A 10,932-nucleotide genomic window follows, 5' to 3' on the forward strand; every position below is an offset into this window, starting at 1 on the left:
TGATGGTACTCCATTATCTGGATAGTCCACAGTTTATTTTTCCATTCACACATGGTAGGGGATCTTGGCTACTTCCAAGTTTGGGCAGTTATGGATTCTGGGTATATTTCGATGGGAGAGTCAATAGAATTTCCTGACAATCTGGGTGTTTGTGAGTGATGGCCCCAAAGAGAATGCTGAGGCACTTGGCCAATCTGGCTGCAAGAACAGGATTTCCGTGGATCCCCATTCACAAAGGGCGTCAGGGAGACGATGGAAAACAGTGGCCACAACTGTTAGTAACGGTAGCTGTCACTGATAGACCGTAGCTTTCTGTCAGGCTGGGATAAGCATACCGTGCAGTTTACACCAGCCCTAGGAATAGCTGCTGTTAACACCCTCAGTTTTACAAATAGGGAACAAAGGCAAGTTGTTTACTGCTCCAGGGCGCACAAGTCTGCTCACACCTGGCTTCTGAGACTGTAAATATTTATTTTACGATACTTGGCCTTTTGACTTCAATGTATCAGCCTGGTTAATATGTACATGTGTGCTAAGTCGCTTCAGTCATGTCCGATTTTTTGCAACCCCATGGATTGTAGCCCACCAGGCTCCTTTGTCCATGGGATTCTTTCTCCAAGCAAGAATACTGGAGTGGGTTGCCATGCCCGTCTCCAGGGGATCTTCTGACCCAGGGATCGAACCTGTGTCTCCTGCAGCTCCTCCAGTGCAGGCAGATTCTTTTCTGCTGAGCCACCGGGGAAGCCCCCTGGTTAATATAAATCTCCCCAAAGCAGGGTGCATCTGCAGAGGAGTGACTGTCACTCTCTGAGGATTCATGGCTGGCTGGTCATTTCCCGTGAAGACAAGCTCCAACATGCTGGCAGCAGGGTTCTCTACTTCCTGTGAAGAGCTCGTGGTTCAGAGCCCGGCACAGAGTGGGTGTTCCATAAGCACAGGTCATCAGCTTGGAGAGGAGAGTAACAAAGCTTGGTAACCTGGGTGCCTAAAAAAAAACTTGTACCTTCTGAAACTTGACCTGTACATTTTCCCTACTGAGTCGACAAAAAGTGTTCAATCTCTTCTAGGCTCCCTTTGAGTGGATACAAAATCATCGCATCCCTCAGTGGTTCTCAAGAGTTATCCTCAGGGGACTTCCTTGGTGGTCCAGTGGCTAAGACTCTGCACTCCCAATGCAGGGGGCCTGGGTTCGATCCCTGGTCAGGGAACTAGATCCCACATGCTGCAACTGAGTTCACATGCTGCAACTGAGTTCACAGGCCTCAACGAAAAGATTTTGCATGCTGCAAGGAAGATCAAAGATCCCATGCCCACAGTGAAGACCCAGCATAGCCAAATAAATATATAAGTGTTTTTAAAAAGAGTCCCTCCAACCAAATCTGTGCTCTGGCAGTTTCCATCCAGCTGATGGAAATGAGAAAAGTTAGAACACTGTGTTGAGTTTTCATAAAACAAGATGTATTTCATGTAAAGCACAATCCTTAAAAAGAAAAAATAAAAAAGCACTACCCTTTTGTTTGAGATATGTCCTTTTTTGAATGCCTAAAATTGTCTCTCTTTCCTTTTGAAATAGTAATGAAAGTAGTTAGAAGTGTGCTTGCCTAAATGAACTTATGGAACAAAATAGAAGTCCCCAGGTCAGTCACTCCTTTTTGTTGTTGCTTCACCCGGTGGGGAAACTTACCAACCCACGAAATGCCAGTTTCTGGGTGTCACTGATTTTACATAATCGATGTAAACTCGGTTGACTATGAAGCAATCAGAAACGTGAGCCTTAGATAATCAAGGGTTAGGACAGGTCAAGTCTACTGCCAAGCAAAGTAAGCATTGATCGCCTGCCCATATACGCCTGTGTATTAGACAGGCATCGTCCAGGGACGAAAACGTAGAGCTGGTTATCCTCCTTCACTGTTAGCAAGACCACTGCTAGGGCACTTCCAGCCACATGTTGTCACATCCCGTGTACACACCTTGCAGATTTTGGGGTGTAAATGAGCATCCCCCATCTCTTTGACTTGCTGAAGGAGTCAAGGAGAGGCAAGATGCTTTACCTCCTACACAATCTCTTGCCGAAGTTATAGAAAAAAAAATGACCAAGAAGATAAGGAACGTGAAGAAAGTAAACGTCACACACTGAGGGTATCTGCTGCAGTGTCCCGTAACGGGGGTGAGGCGAACTGAGAACACAGCCTTGAGCGTCACTGAAGGCTGGGCCAGAGTGTGTGGCAATTTCTCTTGCCAGCTGGGAAGACGGTCTCAGTGTGCCAGCCCAGGGCTGCCTGAGGCCACGTTCATGGCTGTGCGGGAGATGCTGGTCTAGGAAAGGACAGTTTGAGGCTGGGAGAGATGGGCTGATGAAGGGCCTCGGCACACAGGTCGGATCCTATTCTGGAACTTCTCCTCCACCCTGAGTCTCTCCAGGACCTTTCCCAGCCATGCCAGACAGCAGCATCCATTTTAAATCAGTTGGGCTGAATCGCATGTCTGCCCCCTGGCAACAGAAGTCCTGACAAATACACCGATAAACATAGAAGTATGGAGTCATGTTTAAATTCTTTTTTTGTGTTACAAGCAGCCTTTCAAGGGGAAGGAGTGACAGCAGGACAGTGAATGCACAGCTGACCTTGGTCATTGGAGGAGATGCCCTGGCCCCTGGCGCCCAGGTTTCACCATTGAGCTGTATCCAAGCCCCACGTGAGTTTTCTTAGTTTCTTCCTTTAACGCTTTCCAGATCTCAAAACTGCATAAACCTGCACATCTCTGCCATCCATCTATTACCCTTTCTCTTCTCAATCTTCCATTCTTTAATTTATTTAAAAACTTTTTATTTTTATTTTTGCTGTACCACATGGCATCCTGGATCCTAGTTCCCCCACCAGGAACTGAACCCACATCAGCTGCATTGGGAGCATGGAATCTTAACCACTGGACTGCCAGGGAAGTCCTGCAAACCTCCATTCTTTTTTCTTATTTCCTAAGCACGTTAAAGAGGGCGTGAAATCCCACGGCTGTAAGCCCTGTAGGTCAGGGCCCGACTCTGTGTTATTGATGAGAGCAGTGTCTGGCTGGTGCTGTCACTCACTTTCCCTAAACCGTTCTGCTGAAGCGAGGCTCCTAAAATGTTGGCAGGTGGTTTGAACTGTGTCATACTAAAACAGCTATCTGTATGTTGAAGTGACTGTTTTTCCTCGCCTTATTCTAAAAACGCTTTGATTCACTGCCTAACAGTTGAGAGGAAGATGCATATCCCTACATTACCGCATTTGCTACCTGGTATTACTTCTGCTTTTTGTGTCCGTCACCACCAGACTGTACCTGCCTGTGAGCAGAGACCACGGCTTACTGGATTTGCATGCCCAGCCCTCATCGTGCTTCTCCATGAGGTACAGTAAGCCATTCTTAAAATGCCATAGAACCTTGCTTCTTGGTCCGTGGGCCAGCAGTATCCAGATCACTGGGAAAGAGGACTGCCAATGCAGAATCTGGGCTCTGCCCCAGAACCACTGGTTTGCAGTTGAGACCTGGGGTGCAAAGAGAGCTGGGGTGATCTTGCAGAGGCAGGGGCTGATTGACAGGAGAGGGGAGGAGCGGGGAGGAGGGGGAATCCTGGTGGGTGAGCCTGAAGGGTGGGAGTGAGGAGTGACAGTAAGTTCAGAGGGAAGATGGGGCCCCCGGAGGAGGATGCGTCTGCAGGAAGGAGTTAGTTCTAGAGTCCTATGCCCTGCAGACCACCTTTATTCACACAGAAACTATTTCCCCTACCTCAGGGTGGAGAAGGATAGCTGGGAAAACCTTCACTGCTGATGGGGGAAAGACCAGAGTACCACGCCTTTTTCTTCTCCCATCTTGAAAGAGAGACCATCTTTAAACTTAGGATCTCCCAGGTGCTCTGAATTTTGCATCCAGAGGAGACAGGCTCATAAAAGCAGATAGCCATCAGGGTCTCAATCTTAGAAACTATTGAATGTGTTCAAATGGAAAGATAAACTAACATTGCCACTTCAGTGCACCAGTGAATTGGGTTTTGGCCGGCATCTGCTTCTGCAGGAAGTCTGTAAATGATTTCCACTGGAAAACGCAGCTCGGGGAACACTTAATAAGTTCAATTTGATGATAATAATGATGATTCACGTAGCAGCACCCTATATCCAGTGAAGCAAATATTCCCAGGGAATATAGTGATTTAAAAAAAAAAAAAAGCTAGGTCCAGGACTCACCTAAGGAAAGGGGTCCCTTGGGGATCAGGACTGAAGTGTGGTCAACTGCAATTCCGAAAACAGCTGGCTGGATCAAAGACCCTGCTTCCCTAAACCTGCTCACCCCCGCCCCATCCCACCTCACCATCCTGAGTACCACCCTAGGCATTTCTTTTGGTCATGAAGGTAGCAGTTTAGGGAAAGGCGTGGAGAAGCGGGCCCTGGAGACCGGGCCGCCCCAGGGGGACCTCGGGAACGAAATGGGTCACGGGGCTCCGGGAGGCGCTGTCCCGCCCCCGCGCCGTGCGAGCCCCGGGTGGGATGCGGGGCGGCGGCGGCCACCGTGACGCTGCAGTTCCAGGCGTCCGGCTCCTCTCGCTCGCACCCGGCGGTGGGGGGCTCTCCCCGCCCGCGCGCCCAGCGCAGCCCCGACCCGTGGGGCGCGCGCCGGCCTCCCGGGGCTCCGGCGGCGGCGCGCGCGGGGGCGGCGGCGCGCGCGGGCGGGGAGAGCGAGCGGCAGGGCGGGGAGAGCCGGGCGCGCGAGCCGAGCCCGCCGCTCACCTGCCGCCGCTGCTCACCTGGCGCGGAGCGCGCCCCCGCCCTCCCGGCCAGGCCCCGCGCGCGGCCGCCGCCCCTCGCCCCGCGGGTCCGGCGCCGACATGCGACCCGGGTAGCGCTTCGGGAGCAGCGGAGGAGCCCTCCCCCCGCGGCCTGGGCGCGCCAAGGTGACCCCCGCGATGTACCCGCGCCCTGTGGGTCCCCTCGCGTCCCCTCCCGTCCGCCGCGGTGCCTGGGCATCCGTCTGTCCGTCCGTGTCCACACCTCCATCGCGCGCGCCCTCCTTTCGTGGCTCTGCGGCGACTGCCCCGTGCGCACGGGGCTGCGGGGCGGTATGAGGGGGAGCGGCCAGGACCCCCTTTGTTCTGGCTGGGGTGTGAGTGTGCGCGCGCGCCGGGCGCCTGGCGGGTGGGAGTTTTGAACGTTCCAGCGAGGATGGCAGCCCGGCCCGGCTGGAGAGCTGTTGCCGCGGCGCGGTCCCCAGCCGCCCCCTCCCCCCGCCCCCCGCGACAGCCCCGGTGCCAGGCGGCCGCTCGTTGGCGGCACGCGAGACACATTTTCACGTGTGTCCCCAGCACTTGAGCAAACAGACCGCCGCGGTCCCGCGTGTGCCTGCCCCGCTCGCGCGCCTGTGTGCAAGTCCCATCCCGGGTGTCCCCCAGCGCCAAAACGGCATTTTTGTTGTTTTTGTGGGTTTTAAGCCACGGAGACTTTGGCTTTTGTCGTATTTCTTACCAGGTTGTGATTTGGGAAGCTTGTGGCATTTGGGGGCAGTGTCTAAGTAGGGCTGGCTTGCTGTTGGTGTGGTTTTTGCGTGATGTGGGATTGTCGCTCTGCCGTATCTCTAAACAGCCTGTCTTTTCGTTGAAGAGGACAGGGGTTAAAATGAATGAAGACCCGAAGGTCAATGTAAGCGGGCTGCCTCGGGAGTTTGTAGATGCTGGTGCCTCCGGGAACATCTCCGAGGAGGTCTCCTCCCAGGTCCCTGTCCTGCAGCCGGAGCCAGAGCTGGTGGTTAACCCCTGGGACATTGTCTTATGTACCTCGGGAACCCTCATCTCCTGCGAAAATGCCATCGTGGTCCTTATCATCTTCCATAACCCCAGCCTGCGGGCACCCATGTTTCTGCTGATAGGCAGCCTGGCGCTTGCAGACCTGCTGGCTGGCATTGGACTCATTGTCAATTTCGTGTTTGCCTACCTGCTTCAGTCAGAGGCCACCAAGCTGGTCACCATCGGACTCATCGTGGCCTCCTTCTCTGCCTCCGTCTGCAGCTTGCTGGCCATCACGGTTGACCGCTACCTCTCCCTCTATTACGCCCTGACCTACCACTCAGAGAGGACGGTCACGTTCACCTACGTCATGCTCTTCATGCTCTGGGGGACTTCCATCTGCCTGGGCCTGCTGCCGGTCCTGGGCTGGAACTGCCTGCGGGACGAGTCCACCTGCAGCGTGGTCAGGCCTCTCACCAAGAACAACGCTGCCGTCCTGTCCGTGTCCTTCCTCTTCACCTTCGCACTCATGCTGCAGCTCTACATCCAGATCTGTAAGATCGTCATGCGGCACGCCCACCAGATCGCCCTGCAGCACCATTTCCTGGCCACCTCGCACTACGTGACCACCCGGAAGGGGGTCTCCACCCTGGCCATCATCCTGGGGACCTTCGCTGCTTGCTGGATGCCGTTCACCCTCTACTCCTTGATTGCTGATTACACCTACCCCTCCATCTACACCTACGCCACCCTCCTGCCCGCCACCTACAACTCCATCATCAACCCCGTCATATATGCTTTCAGAAACCAGGAGATCCAGAAGGCCCTCTGCCTCGTGTGCTGTGGCTGCGTCCCGCCCAGCCTGTCCCAGAGAGCGCGGTCGCCCAGCGACGTGTAGCGGGCTCTCCCGCTAGGAGAGCCTGCGGGAATTTACCAAGCACTCCCACTGCCTGGCCGGACCGTTGAGATGCACTCCTTCCATCCTTTCTGCTGGAGTCTCTCTCGAGCCACAGGAGCACTTTGAAGCATTCACTTAGATGAGTTAAGTGATTGAAGTGAAAATAATGTCATCAGTGTTTTCACCTTTTTAAAAGCAATTGAGTTCTTTGCTCAATATTATTTTGTTTTATTTGGGATGGGTTTTTTTTTTTTAAGTATTTTATTTGAAGGTGGGGCTTATGCTTTTTTATTGTTTGGAGGATTAATATTGTCAGGGGAAAGGAAGGGATGTAACATGGCCATGAAATTATAAAAGGTAAACTGGTCCCAGAGTTTTTACCTGGACTTTAAAATAAAACTGAATTATTGAGGAAATTGGAGAAAGTACTTTTTCCAGACCTTTTTTAAAATGTCAAGGTAGATTTTTTTAAAATACTGCATGTATCTAACAGAATACAAACACTCTGAAGCCAATAGTCTATGTGATTATGTTATGGATTTTATTAACACAAACTGATTTTATTCACGTGAACTCAGTAGTGAGTAACCAACACTGAAATGATAAACTCATTTTTATTCATTCTTTCTTTACTTTCAGCAGTTGCTGCTCACAAGAATTATTTTGGTATTTCTATGACTGCTGTTAACTCTTTCTGCATGGCTGCCTATGTCAGCTAGACCACTAGTTTCAAATGTTGCCATGTGAATCCAGAACCAGAGGAGTCATTTTTCAATACAGTTTTTCAATATGACCTTCTAAAATGAAATATGAAATGTGTTGTGATTTACGTACAAAGTAGGATTGATTAGGTATAACACGGTGGTTTCCTAAGCTACAGTCTGTGTTCAGGAAACAAAAGAAAAAAATTAGTAAAATGTTCAAATTAAATTAAATTGATTTTAGAATATTCTGAAAAAATGAAACAATGTGAAGCTATCACAAAATATAAAAAGCATCACTTTTCCTGTCTAAGAATGTATTAATAGTTTTTATTGGTTGAACCAAATAGAATGAAATACGGTAGACCAAGTATTTCTGATTCATACACTGTCTGTGGTGTCAGTGCATTTGAAACAGATGGTCTTCTATTTTACCAATTAAGCTTGTGAATAAATAACATACATATCTGATTGTGATGTGTATCAGCTATATTCTGTACATTTACAAGCAGAATGGCCACGTGGCTGTTTATGAAAAGTTGAATTTGAATTCCTTTTCTTTTCACCGAAAAACAACTTAAATTCAATAAAAACTATATTGCCTGTTTTCAGAGAGCCAGGATTTAGTCCAGGAAATGACACAGAAAGATTCATTTTAAATATATCATAAAACCGTTGTGTTTGACTGTCTTCTGTTAGCACAGAGGATACTTTGGACACAGAAAACCTTGCCTCCAGTTGCAGTGTGTTTTTAGCTGTGGCTGTACAACCAGTGGGACAATTTCTGGACAGCCCATCAGTGTAGCCCATTCAGATGGTGGAAGATCAGTATTTCAGGGTCCCTGGGGAATCATTTGTAGTAAATTAACCTATTTGGTCTGTCCCAAATGTTATGTTCACAGTGGTCTGAGGCCCTTCTGGCAGCCTGCAGGGCTGATACCATCTCTCCAGGGCCCCTTCTAATGCAGCCCAGGTGTGGATCAATCCTGCCTGAGTCCATGTAAAGGAGAGGGGTGGAAACATTGCAGAAATGGGAAAGGATTTTCAATACACATCACTGGATGACCCATCTCAGCCTTTAAAAATTCATCAACACATGACAGAGTTGGTAGGTTGAATGTGATGAGTCTGTTTTTTGTCACTTGAAAGTTAATTGCATCTCCATGGGAGAAGTGACTAAGGTAACTTGGTTTCGACGTGGGCTGGGAAATATCCCTAAAGGGGTTTGAAAGCAAAAAATGATGTTTTTGTAGAAATAGTGTTTGCCATTTTCATATCTCTAAGAGTAATTATAACGATCATAATAAGTACTGTTTTTCACGACATTCAAATGTGCTGGGCCTCATGCTGGGTGCTTTACCTGCTCTGCTAGCTTCACAAAAACACAATTACAGTTAAGAAAACAGAGGCTCAGAGAGGTGAAGAAATTTGTCCAAGGCCACAGAGCTTCAAGGGTAAAGCTGGGATCTGAACCCAGGTTTTCCAGAGTCCGTGCCTGTCTCCCTTCTGCACGGGGCCACCCTGATGCTGCCCTGAATACGGGGGAAATGATTTACAACATGTGTCATTGTTTAGTTGCTCAGTTGTGTATAACTCTTTGCAACCCCATGGACTGTAGCCCGCCAGGCTCCTCTGTCCATGGGGATTCTCCAGGCAAGAACACTGGAGTGGGTTGTCATGCCCTTCTTCAAGGGGATCTTCCTGACCCAGGGATCAAACCTGGGTCTCCTGCATTGCAGCTGGATTCTTTACCGTCTGAGCCACCAGGGAAGCCACCTGTGTTACTGTCACTAAAGTTTTAGTTCTGTAGTTAAGACATAAAGCTTCCCTTTATGGGAAATTACATGGGATGGACTATCAGTGTGGTCCTACCTGGGTGAAAGAGGCCTGTTTTTCTCTAGGTCTCTTCTTCCCTGAGCTTTTTTCCCATTTAGAGCCAAGTTCCCCCACTCCCAGCCCCACCCCTTGCCCAGAGGCACACTGCAATGTTTTAATGCAAAGAGATGAGGGTACTCTTATTATACAAATATTTCCCCTTTATTTACTATTTGAATCCTCCTATTATATATACCCTTACATCTGTATGTAATGGTTTTCTAAATACTAGTTAAGTGGCTGCTCTTACCTCCTGTTTTTAAAACACCTGATTTCAACTAAGATTTTTTTCAGTCAACCGTTAACATGTTCTTACGATTTATTTTCAGTTGTGAAGATTTCTGGATGTTTATGTGGGGGGCCGTCTTCCCTCCTGGTACCTGGAGGCAGGGGGTGGGATGATGGGGAGAGGACCTTTTTCAGAAACCTAAATGGAATGGCCGCATTCACGAAGGGAAAATTTCTCTGCTGACTTGGCAGGCAGGATTGATCTTGGAGTCCTGCAAAATTTAGACCAGGATTTAAACATGTTTAAAAGGGAAAATGTCCCTCATAGCTCAGTTGGTAAAGAATCTGCCTGCAATGCAGGAGACCCTTGTTCAATCCTTGGGTTGGGAAGATCCGCTGGAGAAGGGATAGGCTACCCACTCCAGTATTCTTAGGCTTCCCCTGTGGCTCAGTGGGTAAAGAATCGGCCTGCAATACGGGAGACCTGGTTTCAATTCCTGGGTTGGGAAAATCCCCGGAGAAGAGAAAGGCTACCCACTCCAGTATTCTGGCCTGCAGAATTCTGCAGAGTTGGGCATGACTTTCACTTTCAGTGCCAATAAAAGTATTTTGGAGCCATAGTAAACTTTTTGTTTTTAGAGAATTGCTGAATTCATTATTGAAATAATGATTGATTTTATTTCTTGATACCATATAGATCATTTATTAGGATGACTTACCATTTCAAATTTAAAATACATATTAAATAAGTGACTATGATGGCATTGTATTGAACATTTGTGTTTCCACTTTGATCAAAGCCCAGTGTAATAAAGGAACAGATGGCCTTCTTGTCCCTTTTGAAGAATGGGATGATTATCAGATGGTTTTGCTATCTGATTGAAACCTTAAAATCTGATTAGAACTTTTAGAATCATCAAATTTAGTTTATATACATCAAGAAAGTAAAAACATAGTTTGAATTAGCAGACAGATATACTGTCTTCTGGCAGACAATGCAGAAAAAATCCTGATAATTTTGACTAGGGTGGTGCTAGTGGTAAAGAAGCCACCTGCCAATGTAGGAGACATAAGAGATGTGGGTTCAATCCCTGAGTAAGGGAGATGCCCTGGAGGAGGGCATGGCAACCCACTCCAGTATTCTTGCCTGGAGAATCCTATTGACTGAGGAGCCTGGAGGGCTACGACCCATAGGGTCACAAAGAGTCAGACACGACTGAGCGACTTAGCACGCTCGCAATCTTGACTAGGGATCTTCAAAATGTAAATGTTTGAAAGACATACAAATTACCTGAGACTTGTTAAAATGCAACGTCTCCTTCAATAGGTCTGGGCCATCACCCAATTTCCAGCAAGTTCCCAGGTGATACTGATGGTGATGCTGACGGTCTGCAGTCAATGCTTTGAGTCACAAGGATAACTGTCCCATCTCTAGCATCCTTTCAAAAAGCCTATAAACTTCTGATAAGAATGAACACTTTAAA

General features: G+C 48.6%; 1 protein-coding gene and 1 non-coding gene across 2 annotated transcripts; both read left to right on the top strand.

Annotated features, from left to right (window-relative positions):
• The first annotated feature begins 1,135 nt into the window (after positions 1 to 1,135).
• Positions 1,136 to 1,208, top strand: TRNAG-CCC (transfer RNA glycine (anticodon CCC)). Its single transcript has one exon. It is a non-coding gene; the product is annotated as a tRNA-Gly (tRNA).
• A 4,431-nt stretch (positions 1,209 to 5,639) lies between these two features.
• GPR12 (G protein-coupled receptor 12) lies at positions 5,640 to 6,644 on the top strand. The gene has a single exon (XM_068984727.1). It carries the CDS (start codon positions 5,640 to 5,642, stop codon positions 6,642 to 6,644), a length of 1,005 nt encoding a protein of 334 aa, XP_068840828.1.
• Positions 6,645 to 10,932: the final 4,288 nt, after the last annotated feature.

The sequence above is a fragment of the Capricornis sumatraensis genome, chromosome 12 (genome assembly GCF_032405125.1).
Source record: "Capricornis sumatraensis isolate serow.1 chromosome 12, serow.2, whole genome shotgun sequence".
In the NCBI taxonomy this organism is placed as follows: Eukaryota; Metazoa; Chordata; class Mammalia; order Artiodactyla; family Bovidae; genus Capricornis; species Capricornis sumatraensis.

Bases quoted from the DNA above. Each gene is read 5' to 3' on its own strand.
- GPR12 (XM_068984727.1), top strand. From the start codon at position 5,640: ATGAATGAAGACCCGAAGGTCAATGTAAGCGGGCTGCCTCGGGAGTTT.